The 18,454-nt window shown below is 42.4% G+C and overlaps 1 protein-coding gene across 1 annotated transcript in view; it reads right to left on the bottom strand.

Annotated features, from left to right (window-relative positions):
- Positions 1-1,190: 1,190 nt before the first annotated feature.
- P3H2 (prolyl 3-hydroxylase 2) overlaps positions 1,191-18,454 on the bottom strand; it is a 147,275-nt gene continuing 130,011 nt past the window's right edge. The window contains exons 9-15 of the mRNA XM_015064368.3: positions 15,898-16,025; positions 15,238-15,333; positions 14,621-14,771; positions 13,621-13,738; positions 12,565-12,640; positions 6,686-6,826; positions 1,191-2,174 (exon numbers count right to left, since the gene is read on the bottom strand). Coding sequence (XP_014919854.3) covers positions 2,082-2,174; positions 6,686-6,826; positions 12,565-12,640; positions 13,621-13,738; positions 14,621-14,771; positions 15,238-15,333; positions 15,898-16,025 — 803 coding nt within the window. The 3' untranslated portion in view covers positions 1,191-2,081. The remainder of the gene's footprint in view (positions 2,175-6,685; positions 6,827-12,564; positions 12,641-13,620; positions 13,739-14,620; positions 14,772-15,237; positions 15,334-15,897; positions 16,026-18,454) is intronic.

Here is an 18,454-nt window from a genome sequence, read left to right as displayed (position 1 = left end):
AACGCTTTAGTGGATACATGATGTCCCAGGTGTAAAACGACATGGGCAACCTGAAAAACAGGAATCACTCCTCCGTGCAGTCAGCACATGGCTGGCGACGTGGATCCACACGACATCTATGGAGGCCATCACCCACTTTCTGCCGGGCCGCGTCTCAACATCAGCGCCCAAGTCCCTGCCCCTCCTGGGGCTCCTGCAGCACCCAGGAAGTGGGAGCTACGAGGAGCCAAAGACTGTTTTCTTTGTTGATGCCTTGTTGCCAGAAAACAGAAATTAGATCTTGCCCAGATTCTCCTATCAGCAAGTCAGAGTGCCAGCACATGCTTCTCAGCGAGATAGCAAGCAAACCGAAATCTACCTTTTTAAAGCTCAGGACATTTTAGCCCTAAAGTTGGGTTTAAAGTTCTTGAAATCAGATGTGTACATAATGAACCCATTCCCGATTCTCCGAGTGTTTGTCGAAGTGAATCTGATTGTATTTGCACACATTTCTAAGATCGTCTTGTTTTTGTCTTTTATCTGCTTTGTAGTTTGAGTAAGAGGGTGGAGGGCGTTTGGAAACGATTATAACCAATTGTGTCGCTTTCAGAAAAGGCAACTGAGGCCCAGAAAGGGAAAGACAGTAGCTCCAGGTCACACAGGCATACTTGATCCAGCTGGGATTATAATCTAATGCTCCTTGGGCTCTCCCAACTGGAGCTTGGGTGGGAAACAGACAGCACATAACTCACTATGACTCAGTTTTTCAGTCTCAAAGGATGAATATGCTTATTGTCAACCACGATCATAAACGGCAAAAGAGTAAATGTGATTTTCAGAAAACGTTTTGATCTGCTGGCTCACTTAAGAACTACTCCTCTACCAGTGCCCATCACAGAGGCAGAGAATCTCCCACTGGTTAGCGGCACAGGCTCCCGCAGGCCGGAACCACCCAGGGCTCCACCCCAAACAGTGTCTCTGAAGAGCTTCCCAAGAATTCTGGCCGCGGACCAGTGGTTCTCCGGACTAACACCGCTGCTAACCATTTCTGTTCCTTCAAAAATAGTGCTTCCACTTTCCTTGTGGCTCCAAAGCACCTGCCAGCACAACTAGTCATGGCCCAATGGTGTCCCTGGGCTGTCCGCAAAGCCACAAAGCCATTCCCTGAAGACAAACCAAACATTTGGGAGAAGACAAATAAATGCCAGATGTTAGAATAAGGCTCCCTGTATTAAACAATCAGACACAAGCACAAATCTGTGAACTGGATAGCAGCAAAGATGAGGGGACACCGAAATACATGCAGGTGAATATTGGAATCAGTCAGAAATCCATCTTTCTTACGAAATGCCCCTTCTGGCCAAAGGACCCCACACTCAGGCAATGTGTGGGCGGTGCCCTGATTCAGGCAGGATTGAAGATTTTCTTCCTAAGTCACCGGGGTGAAGAGTCCTTCTACTTCAACCCACTGAACCACCTTTTAAAAGACGCAAGTCTGAGGCCAGTCCTTTCTGGAGCACTGTGGAGGATGAATCGAAGCTTCCAGTGTCACTTTGCTCTCAGGTGAAAATACCAGAGCCAATTAACTCCACCAAGGCCCTGCGAAGGCTGGGGCTCTCCGTCTTCTGCCGTGCTTTTCAGAGCCAATCAGTGACACATGAGGCAGTGCAGACCCCATTGGGGGCTCCTCAGACTCCAGCTCATGGCCGCCAGGACCGGGAGAGGGTGTTGCTCAAGGGCACAGGGCCAGAAAGGCTTCGCGTCCAAATCACACGCTAACTTTAGAACTGGAGCACGCATGAGAGGTGTAGTTTCGCCAAGAATGCGCTTATTCTTTCTGCTTCAGCTTTTGCATGTGCAACAAACGAGGTGTGTGTATGCACATGTGTGGGGGTTGGGGTGGGGGAGGGTTGATGACCAGAGGAAAAACCAAGATAGACAGACGGAGTGAGGCAAAGCAAGCATCCTCGAGAACAAAAGGGGGCTCTGGTGACTCGGATTAACCTGTTAATTTATACCATGGCTCTGTACAAAAATAAAAAGGTTCTCATAAGATTAACAATTTAAATAAATATCTGATAGAACTTTTTCTTTCCTCATTTTTATAGCTCATCTTTGGGGTTGATATTCAGTTCATGCTTCCCTTGTTGTTCTTGATCCAGAATTGCGATCACTTCATCGGCCTGTATTCGCTCCTACAAAAAAAGATAATTTACACATTTCTATTACAAGAATCAGAATCAGCCCCAGTGGCAGGTGCTTCCCAAACACTTCCAGGCATCCATCTGTGCATAGATTGGTGCTAGATCCAGTTAAAGACTAAACCTCATCTCTGTCCCTCGACTGGTGCCTTCTGCTGACTGCCTCATGCCCTAAGCAATTACTTTCCAAGATTTCTCTTTGGCCAAGAAGTCTTGTGTATTCAACTGATCCATACCCTTTCTACTTTGTGGTTCCATAGATGTCTCCCACTCAGTTCTCAATCCAGTGTTCAGGCTGGAGTCAGCGTTTTCTGCCCCACACACCTATGCTGGTCCTCCACACAAGTTCTCTCTGTCAGTAAAGACTGCCCCTCCTCACCATTTGCCCTAAAAGCCCAGCCATGGATCCTTGGATCTGATAAATCACCTACTGCCCTCTGTTCTATCTCCTGTTTCCACTCCTTTTCAGTGCACATTACTGCTGCCTTAGTTTAGAGCAGGATTTCTCAACTGTGGCACTCCTGACATTTTGGAGCAGATGATTCTTTGGTGGTGGTGGTAGGCTTGTGCCCTGTAGAATGTTTAGCAGCATCCCTGGCCTCTGCCCACTCCAGGTACCCAGCAGCACCTCCCTCCCATCTCTAGACATTGCTGAATGTGCCCTGGGAGGCAAAATTGCTCCCACCTCAGAACCACAGGTTTCGGCTCTCTTCATCGAACTCAGCTTCCAAATCATATTCCCATTTCACACCCACTCACACATGCTTCTAATGGGCCTTCTGCACTTTAATTCGGACCCCGTCACTATCTGGTTCACAGCTCACAACATTTACTTGGGTTCTTTTCACTTGAATTTTCAGGCCCAATCTTCTTGATGTGCTTATAAGGAGTTGCCCGAGTCAGAACTTTCTCTCTTCATTGGTTCTCCTTGCCTTCTCTTTTCACCTCACCTTGTTCTGTAACTTCCTGAGTTACCTCAAAGTCCCCGAATGCAGCACTCTCCAAGAAATCCCTTGCCCTAGTCTAGGTTAAAGGTATTTCTGGATGCTTCCATCATATCCTAGGCATTCCCTTCCCCATCCATCAAACCGTCAGCAGGCCCAGTTGGTATACTTCCAAATTGCACCTGCAGCCTTCCATGTTCATACACCTTCTCTATCACTATTCTAGCCCACAACATGTAGGCCAGATGCTTCCTTTCCTGTACGTACTAGAGTATGACAATGTCTTTCCTATTCTGTAACTTCCTAGGTTGGGGGGTAAGTGGGGAGCAGAGGAGGCCACAAGGCTTCCCCACCCCAGTTAGAATAGAATTCAGGATTCTTAACTAGTTTGTCATGTCTGACTCCTCCTCCTCTGTGTCCCCTTTTCAGACCACTGTCCATCTTGCATTTGCCTACCATGTTCTGGCCACTCTAGATTTCTTGGTGTGTTAACCACTCCAAGCCACCTCTGATCTCTGGGCCTTTGCAACCTGGTCTCTACCTGGAATACTCTTCCCAGGACCTTTATCACAGTTGGCTTCTTCTTGTCACTCAGATGCCAACTCACATGTCACTTGTCTGGAGCACCCTCACGATTTGTCACCTCCCCTTTAGTCTCAAACCAGTCACCTTGCTCCCTCTTCCACACATCATTTCTCACCACCTGGACATCTCTCAATTATTTCCTCTTTTCCTTATTTTCTTTTTCCACTAGAAGTTAAGTGCCATGAAAGCAGGAGAGCTTGTCTTTTTGGTCATTCTTGTATTTCAGGTGCCCAGAAAACCTACTGACATTTGGCAAGGGCTCCGTTATATTTGATGAGTAAACACATGAGTGGATGAAGGGTCCCTTCTCTGCTTCAAGTATGTCTCTCTCAGCTGCATGCTAAATGCCATCTTTTCAACGAAGCTTTTCTCGTTTCCTCTTTATGTCCCCTAACATGTGCAACTGCCCCTAATAATTCTTACTGAACTTTACCTGGTGCTTTAATTACTTTAGCTCTTGCACTCAATCTTCATTCTGACCTCCAGCTCCTTGAAAACAGGAATATGTAGTCCACGTTGCCTATTGCTGGCCCCTAGCACAATGCCTTGTGCAGCAAGTTACGGGAAAACTATTTGGTGGCTTGAAAACAAAGCCCTTTTTCCATTCAAGACCTCCGAATTGAAAATGACGCTTACATGAAGTCAACCCAAAGGACCCAATGTACTAAATAACAGACACTAAACCACTGTGATGCTAAGATGCCTGAGCGCTACTTCATGAACGTGGAAACAATAACTTGCTGCTTAACAAACTGATGTACAAAAATGGCACAGACTCTCAAATCTGACTGCCACGAGAGACATCCCAAATCATATCTCTCCTGAACGGAAAGAAGTTCGTGAGCTGGAACTGCGTGTACAGGGAACTGAAGCTTCTGATATTGTACATCCTTAAGAATTTATGATGCTATCCACTCCTTGGGAATTGATACCTTCAAAACAATCTAGAGCACGTGCAGAGATCGGCAAGCTCTGACGACTCCTCCATAGGCTCTCCCTGCGCGGGGATTTAGTCTGAGAAGACGCACCGAACTCAGGACTCTCAAACTTTGTTGCATGTTAGAATTGCCCAGGGAGTTTTAAAGCTCCCCACACCCAGATCACATTCCGTATCCGTAAATGAACGCCAGATCCCCAGAATGTCTGAGGATGGAAGACAGATGCCAGTAGTTTGTAAAGCTCTCCGGGTGGTTCCAGTGCGGAGCAGAGCCTGAGAATCCCCTAGGCTAAATTTTCTAGTAGTTGCTCAAGAGGTTCTGGTCATTCCCTCCTGTGACCACTAGATGCCGCTACTGCCCGGGTTCTGGAGAAGTTTCCCAAAGCTCTCTGGATTAGGAAGGAGCCACAAGAATTTTCTTTGTATTAGTTTATTTTGATAGAAAATATCTTGAAGAGAGGGCTGGGATACTCAGGAATGAAACAGACTGAATGTCTGTTCAATTGAACACTAAAGAAAGGAAGGAGTGTGATGATGTTCCAATAACATACGACCCTCCCTGTCTACTCATCTGTCTAGATTCCCTGGTGCAGGAGTCTAGCGGCGGTGGAGTGAGGGGGGGGGGTGGGGGGCGCGGTGTTGGCATTTCGGAGTGGAGAAGCACGAGCAAAGAATCACACCTGAGGGAGACTGTTCGGTGCCCCCTTGTAGTCTTCAGAACTATGTGCTCTGCCCCCCAACCCTGTCAGGACCACTCTTTTTCCTTTCAGTGCCTGGCTGATGGCTATCATCTCGGTCAGGAGTAAGCTTCTTGATGCCCCCTACAAAACCCACACTGCTGTCTTCAATCTACTTCCTTGTTGACTTCTCCAAGCTCCTCACAGTCACAGACTATGTTCTGTCACCCTTGCACCCCAGGGCCACTAACAGAGTTTCCGGGCACAAAGCAGATCTTCTGTGAATGAAGTATGTGAAAGAACGCTTACAGAACGTGGCCTAAAAACCGTGTGAGTCAGACTTGATGGCAAAAAAGTATGAGGCAGAGGAATTAATTTTAAACAGTTTCTGACTAAAGTGGATCCAAGCAAGGTCTCTAAAGAGAAAGTTGGACAGAATGCCATTTTAAAGACTAGAATTTCAGAGCTTGTCAGTACTCGGGGCTGGAGGGGATGGAAGACTACGAAGTTTCTGTTTCCATTTCAGCATCCCATGGCAAGCTATTGCCGAGGCTTGGGCTGGAGCCAGTTAGTGACAAGGAGCTTAGTGCTTCCGAAGCATGTGACTCCACCAAAAGGTCGTGACAATTTGAAAGTCATTCCTATGTTGAGCCAACATTTTCCTCTCATGGGCTTTTACCCATTGGTCTCATTCCTCTGAAGCCTCACAGATAGAGACTATTACCTCTGGTCAGGGCATCCAGAAGGACGGGATCACGGTCCCTTATTCAGATTGTCTCCTTCCAATGTAATAATAATATTTTAATAGGTAATGTTTAAGTTAATAGTAAATAATCATAAACTTCCAGGTTCACTCATCATCTTCCACACGTGTCTCATAAATTATTCAGTGCTCTTTTTAACGATTTGTTGAGAAAACAAATCAGTTTTCTGGTGCCCAGCAGAAAGCGGTTCCTTCCTCCTGAAGCCACAGTTTGTAACTAAGCTCAAGACTAACTAGAGACTGCCAACTATCACTCTGATGTCTATTTCCACAAACATTCACTTATTAGAACCCATCTGATCAAGAAATGCCTTCCGAGCCCCTCATCTTTCTCTCAACCTCACACCACAGGCATCAGAGGTATAATTGCTTCGTCATGGATCTGAACAAGAAAATTTGAGCTTGTTTGGAAAACAGAGGCGGTGTTGGAAACCAGAAATAAAGGACTCTGTAATAACCTGGTTGGTTGATTGATTGATTTTTATGATCTCTAAGATCCCTAATGGGTATGGAACAATGAAAGGACTTTCCGGAGAAACCAATCCAGGAAGCAGGTCTTCGGGCATCTAATTGGCCTTCTGAGTGGATCACATACTCACCAATTCTCTATAAAGTGGATCCAAGGTAAACCACAGAGCCACAGCGCACCTCTGGCCCTTGGTGACTGCCTTCACTCCATGCGGATTCTCTCCTCCGGAAGAGAAACTGATCATGCGCCCACACTTTGGTTTGATAGAGGCCTGAGTAGGAAAGTGAAAATTGGACTCTCAATTCCGTATCATGGGAATTCTACGACCCCTTTCTCTACCCTTCTATGGGATTATTTAGGTCAAGTTTTGCATCAAAGTAATGGAATCCTGGGGTTGAAATAGACATGGATTGGTTCAATTTCCTCATCTGTAAAGCAAAGATGAGTTCAAAATAATATCTAATTGAGTCACAAAATTATTCAGGGAGAATGGCTGGCATAGTCCATGGCACAGAGCAAGTGTTCAATACATGCTATCCGATGGCCGGCAAACTCCACGAAAACAAAGTCTCTTTTATTCCTCCCCACCCCTACCCCCACCCCGCACCCCCGCCTTGAGTGCTAACACAGTATCTGGCATAACATAGATGTCTATTTCATATTTGTGGAATTGTGGGATGACAAAAACAAATCAAGGGGACATCTAGAGTGTGGTAGATTTTTATTATTGATCTAGGTAGGCTTTCCACGGGTGCGCTCCTCCTCTGTCCTTAATTGTACATTAATGGTTTGTGAACTTTTCACAATACAAAGATTTTTAAAAGGGAAGTCTAATTTCATATGATGCTTTATTTTTTTTTTTTCAACGTTTATTTATTTTTGGGACAGAGAGAGACAGAGCATGAACGGGGGAGGGGCAGAGAGAGAGGGAGACACAGAATCGGAAACAGGCTCCAGGCTCTGAGCCATCAGCCCAGAGCCTGACGCGGGGCTCCAACTCACGGACCGCGAGATCTTGACCTGGCTGAAGTCGGACGCTTAACCGACTGCGCCACCCAGGCGCCCCTCATATGATGCTTTAATTGCCATTACAATATGCCTGTCCAATGGTCCTCAGCACGTGCTTTAATCCTTCCAGTGATGAGAACACTCTACCCCTTGAGGAGACCTAGTCCATGGCCTCCAGGGCTCTGAAATGATCGACATAGTCCTTCCAAGCTTGTGCGTCACTCAGGTGAAACTGTTCACTAATGTTTAAGTAGAAGAGGGTAGGGAGAAAAGGGACACTGCTAGGGGAGCCTAAATGTTAGATCAAATGAGCAGGCTCTCCAAATCGAGTGAACTTAACCAACAGAATATAAGGGGCCTTGCTTCTGTATTTTAAGAAGTGCCTGATGTCAGTAGAATTCATTTTTCTTTTTTGAGAAACACAGAAACATTACTCATTCCATACTACAGCTTAGAAAAGTAAAGTAGGGGTGCCTGGGTGGCTCAGCAGTCAGTTAAGCGCCTGACATTGGCTCAGGTCATGATCTCATGATTCACGAGTTCGAGCCCCCCATCGGCCTCTATGCTGACAGCTCAGAGCCTGGAGCCTGCTTCAGATTCTGTGTCTCCCTCTCTCTCTCTGCCCCTCCTCCACTCTCTCTCTCTCTCAAAAATAAATTTAAAAAAACATTAAAAAAATTAAAGTAAAAGAAAAAAATGTTACCATTCTACTATTGAATAAGAGGGGCTCATTTTAACTAGTTATTTTCTGAATACATGCCCATTAGAAGAACTTTTGGTTTCCTTCACCTTAAAATGGGAGGCTATATTTTTTCACTGCCAGCTTCAGGAGGAATATTTGCAAAACTTCCTGAATCCCTTGGATACTACCTAACACAGGTACCCCTAGACTATAACCTACATATGAAAAGGTGGAGGGAGGTGTATTAAGGAGTCAGAAAGTCTGAGATGTGTGTGTGTGTGTGTGTGTGTGTGTGTGTGTGTGTGTGTGTTAAAGGGGAGAGCAGAGAAAAGCAGTTGCTGGTTACTCTTCTATTCACAGTAATTGAGGAGTGATTTGTTTTTCCTGGAGAGAGTTGATTTCTTAAAATGCATTAAAATTTTTTTTAATATTTATTTTGAGAGAGGAGAGAGAGAGAGGGAGAGGGAGAAGGCGAGCAGAGGAGGGGCAGAGAGAGAGAGAGATACAGAATCCGAAGCAGGCTCCAGGCTCCAAGCTGTCAGCACAGAGCCCAGCCCGACATCAGGCTCAAAGTCACAAACTGTGAGATCATGATCTGAGCCGAAGTTGGACACTCAACTGACTGAGCCACCCAGTCGCCCCGAGAGAGTTGATTCCTTATGCAGCTTCATCAAGGTGAATTTTCTGAGGTAAATCTAGAGAGTTTGCTAGGTATTGGTGCCCTTGGCATCAACCTGATTTCATTTTTCTGGAGAAAGAATGTGTTTTACATTTCCACATAGAAACAGCAACATAAATGATACTTGGAACATATGAAGTCCAGTGGAAAGCCTTTGTAGACACACTGCTTTGAGATCTAGTTTCCAGTTTTCTGAGTGGCTTATGCCCTGACGCTGGTAAGGATTCACTCAACCACACGTGGTTGCCAATGCTTCTGTGTGATTATCAAATGTCAGCAGTAACATTTTACAATATTGAAGAAAGTGTGTGGGGACAATTTAATGCTTTCTCCCTGATGGAATTGGATGAATTGAAAGTACTTTTATACATGAAGAACTTGGGAAAGTGTAGGAAAAGAAGCTATCAGCTGCCTGAAGCATTTGGAATTGATTATAGGTGTGTAGGCTCACAGAAGTCTCTACAACTAATTTTCTCAAATGGAGAGCGCCACCTGTTATATATCAGCCACGTAAAGGAATAAATAATTTTCATTTATGACATTACTTCTACAGGAAAATATGTTCAGAAATTTAGATGACTGTAAACATACTTTTGGCACACAGTTTCATATTGAATTTAACTTTTCACGAAGCAAATAGAACTTATTAAATTTCATCTCTTTCAAACTTGCAGAGAAACCCAAATCCCAAAATACTCATGTTTTACAAACATGCTGCTGTTGAAAATAATCCATGTATCTTCCAAGTATGATAAAAGAAAATTCCTTTTGCTTTCCATCTAACTGATGATTAAAAGTCAGAGAAGCCTTTGTGTTGTGCTTGTAGATGTAAATCTTTAGCCACCATTTAGTTATTCATGCAGTTCCCAGACTTTTCCAAAGTAAAAAACTTAGAAGACTTTTCTTCTTTATAAAGCCGTAAGTTGGGCCATTTCTCTGCTTCAGTTTTCCCTTCAGAGTCAAAGAAACGAAAAGTAACACTATCCATTTCTCTTTATTTGGGCTGATTACCTAAGAATTTTAATTACTCACAAAATGCCTTAAAAACTCCACTATATGTGTTCATCTGAAGTAGAGTTAATCTGTGAAAATGAATCTGTCAACTTGGAGCTTTTGAATCAAAACATTGTTTAAATCGATTTCTCTTCTTTTTTGGGGGGGGTAGTGGTGGTTAGATTCAGTACTTTTTAAAATAGTTACAACTTTCTGTTAAAAGTATAGCTACATTAGACAGCAGTATTATCTGCTTTCACATCTTTAAAAGGCAGAATTACAGGGGCGCCTGGGTGGCTCAGTCAGTTGAGTGTCCAACTTCGGCTCAGGTCATGATCTTGCGGTCCGTGAGTTCGAGCCCCACGTTGGGCTCTGGGCTGACAGCTCAGAGCCTGGAGCCTGCTTCGGATTCTGTGTCTCCCTCTCTCTCTGCCCCTCCCCTGCTCATGCTCTGTCTCTCTCTCTGTCCAAAGTAAATAAACATTATTATTTTTTTTTAAAAAGGGCAGAATTACAGTTAACCTTGCATTCGATAATTAATGAATGACTGATTCTCACATTGTAGTCCAGGCATCACTTACTTTCAAACATTGAGCATTTCCAAATATGGCCACTAGATGGAGAAGTAAAGAAATCTTTTCAACCACCTGTCTGATGTTCTTTCCAACTGTGTGAGATGCAAGCATTTAAAAATTTGTTTTAGTGTTAGCAGAGCTCAGAAAACAAATGTTTTCTGCACAGAAGCTTCTCAAAAAAAAAAAAAAAGATAATTTTGTGTCAGGATTATAAACAACCCGGATCATCAATTTTGATTTAATTTCCCAGATCATGAAGCATTAAAATACTCTGTTGATACTTAAGCTGTTACAAAAAAGTGTGAGTCATGATAGCCTTTTAGATATACATCATTGCATGAAACTGTATGAAATAATTTTTCTTAATTATTCCAATGTTTCTGGACAACCTTAACCACAATTTCCACAGGGTTCCCCCTCATCTGTTTATACCCCAGTAGGTATGCCATGAATGATATATGGATGTTTCACTATGAGTAAAGGGTACAAAATAGGAAATAAAAACATAAAATTCAGAAAAAGTTGTGGAAATAGCTTGAATAATGCAAAATCCTTGAAGTTTGTCAGATACATGCCTCAACTATTTAGATTTTGTATGGAAGAAAGATATCATTTACATAATCCATTTACAATTCAATTATCTCTTCCCTTGGAAAACATGTTTTCCTACCATGGTGTATGTGCTCTGGCTTAAAGTCCAAAGGATGCTGGCTATATGGCCTATTAACTCAGTAGACTGGTTTTCCAGAGGCATTGATTTGCTTAGGAAGACGGTGATGGAAATTAATTGTTGATTTTTACCTATGAAGGCGTATTTAGAATCTCATCCAAAGTGTGTGTGTATGAATGTATATATATATATCAATTTTCAGGTATAGGTTTACTTACAGTCAATCATATAGATACATACGTGTGTGTGTACACACACACACACACACACACACACACACACATTTTGATAACTAAAGGTCTAGAGCCCAATGCTCAATCCAAGCATATAGAACACCACGTTGCTTGAAAGCTATTCTGTAGAATCATTTGGCTAGCCCTAGGCATGGATGACTTAGAAATTGTTGTTTTTTGGGGCGCCTGGGTGGCTCAGTTGGTTAAGCGTCCGACTTTGGCTCAGGTCATGATCCCACCGCTTGTGAGTTCAAGCCCCATGTGGGGCTTTGTGCTGACAGGTCAGCCTGGAGCCTGCTTCAGATTCTGTGTCTCCCTCTCTCTTGGCCACTCCCTCACTCATGCTCTCTCTCTCTCTCTCTCTCTCTCTCTCTCTCTCTCATAAATAAAACATTAAAAAATTTAAAAAAAAGATATAGGTGTTTTTATGCTTCCATCAGACTAATATATATAATATATATACTATCTATATACATATATATATGTATACTATATGTATACTATATATGTATACTATATATATACATAAGTATATATGTATACTATATATGTATATATGTATATATGTATATATGTGTATATATATGTATATAGTATACTATATATGTATGCTATATATACATATATACATATATGTATATATAATATATATAGTATATACATGTGTATATATAATATATATGATATATATATATGTGTGTATATATATCTTCTAGTCCATTTTACAGATGGGCAGTTTAAAGAATATATATGATTGGTGATTCCATTTCTTTTTTTTATTAAAAAATTTTTTTAAATGTTTTTATTTATTTTTGAGACAGATGGAGACAGAGCATGAGCAGGGGAGGGGTAGAGAGAGAGGGAGACAAAGAATCTGAAGCAGGCTCCAGGCTCTGAGCTGTCAGCATGGAGCCTGACACGAGGCTCGAACTCATGAACTGTGAGATCATGACCTGAGCTGAAGTCAGATGCCCAACTGACTGAGCCACCCAGGCACCCCAGATGGTGATTCCATTTCTAACATTTTATGATGTATACATTTATTGGGCCCCTGTATACCTCTTGAATTCTCAAGCTCAGATATTTGAAATCCAATAGTCTGTGAGTCCTCGGAAAATGGCAAGATTGAGATAAATGCTACATAAATTTGCCTGCATAGGTTTACTTACAGTCACAGTCTTGGCATCCATCTCAGTGAATATGAATTCTCCTCCTTCAAAGTCATCATTCATATATAGGAGAGCGCTATAAGAAAAAAAAAAGAAAAAATGTATACTATCATATGTTTAGAAAAGCATCATCACAGAATACTGACAAATGGTTGTAAACTGACAAGCCTGATTGGTAAGTTTCTTTTGAACTAGACATTGAAATAACCGACTTTCCTAACCCTGAAGAGTAAGTAAGGACAGATATAGTTTGGGCCCTACCCCCGAAGTATTTATTTGTTTCACTTATGCTAAAATTTTCATTCTGTTTTAAACTTCAATTCACATTTCACTTTTTCCCCAAGAACACCTAACTAGATTTAGTCTACCCCTTTGCACCTGCCCACACTACTTACAACTCTCTTCTTCCCTTTTACGCTTGTAACTCTAAAGGATGCATTTTTCCCCTAAGTAGCTACAGAACTCCAGGAGGTGTGGTCTTGCCTTGAAGATAGGGGGTGCTCAAGAAATGTTTTTGTCTGGAGCACGCTGCAGTTAATAATTAACACACTACTATATACATGAGGACTGTAACTCCTGACAATTCTCTTTACACACTTACATAACATCCCATTTCTTCCTCTGACTTTCCAGTTTCTTATGTATAAAAGGCTGACCTAGGTAAGTGGCATTGTAAGATCCCTTTGTGCATTGAGACAGCATATCCCTGTCTTCTCAGACTGAACTATACATACGACAAGGGATATGTTTCGGTGAAAGCCAAACGATCAAATAAACAAAACAAAACAAAAGAAAAACCCTTTAGTTTTTACATTAAAACAAAATGGGCACGTTGTGGATTAAGATGCAACAAAACGTGCTTGGAATTTTGTGGCAAAAATATGAGATGATCACGTTGCTTCCTGGTTGTGGCAGCTGCTTCGGGAGCTTATTTGAGAATCTCTGCCTCACAGAGATGGATATGATGACAAGCAAAACAGATCAGTTTTCTAGTTTCCATGGGTTTTTGATAACTGTTGGGCAGAAGCTTGCTTTAGAAGCTTGTGCTGGTTGTACCTGTAGTCCCGGAATGTGTAGGCGGGAGGCTCCTTCCAGCATTCATTGGCCTCAGGATCCAACAGGCAATTGTCAGCATGGATGGGATGACTGAGGTCAGTTCTTCTCTCCTGCTGACCTGCGAGAAAATGGAAGGAGAGAATGGCATGAGAGCAGTAACCTCTAACAGCAGAGCTAACAACTGGACTGTCTTCTCCTATCGCTGGTGCCTTTTGGAAATTTTTGGAGACATAAGTAGACCCAGATAGATTTAATAACCAGATAGGCAGTCAAGAGACTGGTCTTGGTTTGGTGCAAACTTGATGTAAAACCTTGGGCAAGTCACATCTGCCTGTTCTGCTATAAAAGTTTCCTGACATAAACATACATAATTGAATTGCCCTGCATTCCATGGGTTGTACTTCATGTAGGGCAGAAAAAGGGGAGGGGTGAAATGAAAATGTAAAAAAAAAAAAAAAAAAAAAAAAAAAGATCCAGCTGAAAGTTCACATATTAAAGTCTTAAAGTCTTCTCCCATGACACTGTCCCTTCCCTCCTACTCAGGAGGGTGTGGAAGAGAAGATCTAGGGACGAAATAATGACAGCAGGGAGTGAGGCAGTCTCTGCCTTTTTAAGAACATATCTTTCAACAATCCCTTCATCTTCCATGCTTCTACTTAATGCTTTTGGATGCGAAGGGGGACCGTGATTTCCAGGTTCCTGATTCCCTGGAAGGTAAAGCCTAAAGCAGAAAAGTATTTCTCTGTGTGACTTTAAGCTACTTGCTTAAATGGACTTGAAAGGAAAGATAGGCAGAGCAATGGTCGTTTGGAACTTTAGGTGACCAAAAAGGAGTAAAAGAAGGAAGGGAAAAATAAGGATTAGCAAGCTTCTTCTGTTTTAGGAATTTGGAACTTGGCTAAACCATTAGTCTAAAATGTAATAGAGCTTTGTGTTACATTGTTTTCTTTCTCATGTCACTGTGGGTGGAAGAGAACAAGTTCACACTCTGGAATCTTACCAGACAGGGCTGTTCGGCAGACCATGTGTGTATAGGAAAAATACAGGGTTGAGTTCAGCATGAAATAGGATTCTACAATCTTTCGAGCCTTCTCGCTGATGTCATAAAACAGACGGGCACTCTTCAGTGGGACTCGGCCTTCATAACCAAACTGAAGAAAAATAAGAACACTAAATAGCACTGGGTTGATTGCAAGACTTGAGAAAAACAGACACCAGGTTTCAGTAAGGCAACAGAGGGATGGCATCTCTGCATTGACTAGTGGGAATACGATTACATGCTTGTGGATTTGGGTTAGTAAAATGAGCCATTGAAAGTCACCCTTCCTAATCACAGAGGGAACACTGAAAGCTAATCTCTTCATCCTCTCTCCTTTAGAGAACTTTCCTCTTTCTCCGCAATGATGCCTGTTGAGGTACAGGATAATCACGTGGTTCAGTATGATTTCACCATTGGACCAGGAGCTCCCTGAAGACAGGGGGGTTGTATATTATCTGTCAGTTGCAAGTTGATGAGATATTAAGTTTGATAAATTGGTGACTACATGAAGGGATCTAAAACAGAAGGCCCTGGGTTGACACTTAGGAACCCAAGCCCAAAAGAAGCTATGACTGTACCTTGAGTGCTTTCAGGACAGTGGCACCTTCAAACTTTTCATTGGGTGTATGGGGTGAAGTTTTCCCTCTGTATCCATCACCAACGAGCATGATTCCCTGGAAGCAATACACAAGAAGATGCTTTATTAATAACAACTATGAATTAATCAGGTCTCCATTTTTTTCCTTGACTTCCAGGAAGCTAAGGACCAAAGTCAATACTCAGAACCATCCCTATTTTGTACCACGATGCTGGTATCATTAATTCTTCCAATCAAAAGAGATATCTTTATTTAAACTTAACTCTACATTTTCCTTACAAAATATCACTTTTTGTAGAAATGGGTAGAATATAAATGATTAATATATTTGTTTATTATCGATTAAAATAAAGAGACTCTCCCAGTGACTTTATATGGCAGCCAGGGCATGTGCTGAATGGGTCTTGTTCTAGGTATGAAGCCACTAACTACCCCAGTTCCATTCTGTGTCCAGATCTAGACAAAAGTAAGATAATTCCAAACAAGGCTATGAAAATGCTCCCACAGTCAATGTCCCTGTCCTAAAGAAAGTGGTATTTCAGATCTGGTTCCTGACTCCAAGTGCGCCCAGGACCAGACAACTCCAGGGCTCATGCCAGGCCAGCCCAATATCAGTCTCCCCTCCCTCTATGGTCCTCACACTGGCCACGCTGTGGAGCTCCCGGCACTGTTCTTCCGACAGGACGTTATCCAGGAGAACCCGCTGGGTCCCGTTCAGCTGCTCTGAGTTATAGACAAACGTGATGTTCTCGTAGAGCAGAGGACCACCTGAAGGGACAGAACACATTGTCTTCTCTGTTACCTCTGTTCCCAAGGGGGTGAGCACACAACACCCAACAGTTTTCAATGTGAAATTCATGAGACTCCATTTGCCCATGAATGCTTAAGAAGGCAAAGACAAATTGGAAGCCTGATAAATTCAATATGGATTCAGGAAAAAAGACAGATGTCCGACTGTTAGGCTTCTCCATGGCATCACAATAATATTAACACATTTGTTAGTATTTGGGGTTTGATAAACCATCTTTTCACTTGATTCCAGTGATGAGCCTGTAAAGTAGACTCTGAATCTCACAGGATTCTCTGTGATGACTCTGAGAAGACCTTCCAGAATTCTCTGGGCAACAACACCCACCCTTCTCCACAACCCTTGGTCCATAATTCTGTTACAACACCACATGCAATTACTTGATTACATGTTTGTGCACCCACACATGAGATATACACCTCAGTCTCACTTGTTTGTAGAGAAATGTCTTCACTCCACAACTCAGCTGGTAAATCCATCACCAGAACAGTCACACCCAAGCCAGCCAACTCCTTCCCCGTCTTCTTCCACCACTTAACTGACTCTAGATGGTCTTATTTTTGGAATATTTGCTTTTCTCTGCTCTCTGGGAAAATCTTTATATCATTTTCTTTGCACAGGAAGGTTTCCTATAGCCACCTGCTCTCTCCATGAATAGAGCCCATATCTTTATGAAATTAGCCCATATAGGCTTTTCAGAAGGTGATGTTCTGGGGTCATGTTTTAGGTGTTAACTTACAAAATCTAGACCTGACAAAGTCCTTTCCTCACAGACATTATGACTGAAGGACAAAGCCTCTGCCGGTGAGGAAATCTTCAGATGTAACAGAGTACAGCCCTCTTGACCAGAAAACCGAACAGAAAAGAAAAACAGGTTTTTGCTCTTTATAGTACTCCAAAGGGACCTGACGCAGGTGCTGTCAGTAACAACAGTTTGGCCTGGATGGAGGCACTGGGGGGTGGGGGAGCAGGGGCACAGCTTCTCCCTTCTTCCCCCAGTCAAGCAATGGTCACCAACACACTAAAACACATCAGTTAAAGAAGGAAGAAACCAGTCAAAGTTTCTGTCTATTCTATTTATTGAAAACAAAACCAGTCAAAGTTGGGAAAACAACAAATTCATTAGTCTAGTTAGGATGAAAGAGTCCCCACAGCCCACAATTAGTGAAGAGACAGTGTTTCTCAATCTTCGGTAATACACAGTTATCTGTTAAGGAAACGTCCCCTAAGGAGGTGCAGGGCTGACACATTAGTTTGCCACAATTTTGCTTCAGTGCTTACAATATGATAGAACTATGAATGGTATATTTATCCTCAGAGTTTCCAATAACTATAATTCCAAAACTGATTCACAACATTAAATAAAAGCAAGACCATAAAACCAACTACATTCAAGTTAATGATCTTAATGAAACGGTTAATGTTATTTTGCAGAAACAAGAAAGCTACCTTCCATGTGAATATTCTACTAACTGATCTGGCCCAGGTTCTTTTCAGCCAGCATTCTTCATAGTATTTTTGGTGTGTAATGACTCATTCCACTGCAACTTTTCTCTGTTGAAATTACTATGAAATTGTAGTGTTCCATGATGAATTTGGGCCTTTATCTGGTCCTAATACATTACTTACCAGTTTGTTCTACTTCATTTCTTGTCAGCCTTCAACCACTGAAGTATTACGAACTGGTGTTGATGTAACAGTAACTGCACCCAGTGCGGTATGAAATCTCACAGTAGTACTTGGTTATAAGGTTGTTATTTACATGACCCACTAGGGGCCACATCAAAACTTATAAATACAGAATTTCTTGGATTCCAGGAATATAACCACAAGTTATAATTTCAATACCAATCTTTTGGATGAGTTAAAAAAAATACGCATACATACACAATTCAGTGCCTTTGTTTCGCAGAAAGTTTTTGATGAAAAAAGAGTTTATTGATCAAATGTGTTTGGGAGCACTAGGTTACATAAGATTTAAGAGAAGTTCTTAGAACTTTTAGTATCTACACAGGCATTATGAATATCCTGAGTATCAAAACAATATGAAGCAGTTCTCACCATTAATCTTACCCTGCCTTCCTTCCCTCCCTCCCTCCCTCCCTTTCTTTCTCCCTTCCTCTCTCCCTCCTTTTCTTCCTTCCTTCCTTCCTTCCTTCCTTCCTTCCTTCCTTCCTTCCTTCCTTCCTTCCTTCCTTCCTTCCGGCAGAAAGACTCTAAGATGGCCCCCTAATAATGACTGCCTCCTGGAATTCATGGGTTTGCATAATTTGCTTTCCTCAAGTGTGGGTGGGGCCTTGAATTTGCCTCTAAGCAACAGAATATAGAAAAAGTGATGGGATGTCACTTCTGTGATTGTATTGCATGAGAATGCAACTTCTATCCTGCT

Source organism: Acinonyx jubatus, chromosome C2, assembly GCF_027475565.1.
Source record: "Acinonyx jubatus isolate Ajub_Pintada_27869175 chromosome C2, VMU_Ajub_asm_v1.0, whole genome shotgun sequence".
Classification (NCBI taxonomy): domain Eukaryota; kingdom Metazoa; phylum Chordata; class Mammalia; order Carnivora; family Felidae; genus Acinonyx; species Acinonyx jubatus.
The sequence above is the reverse complement of the archived record's forward strand: the minus strand, read 5'-3'. Positions and strand labels throughout refer to the sequence as shown.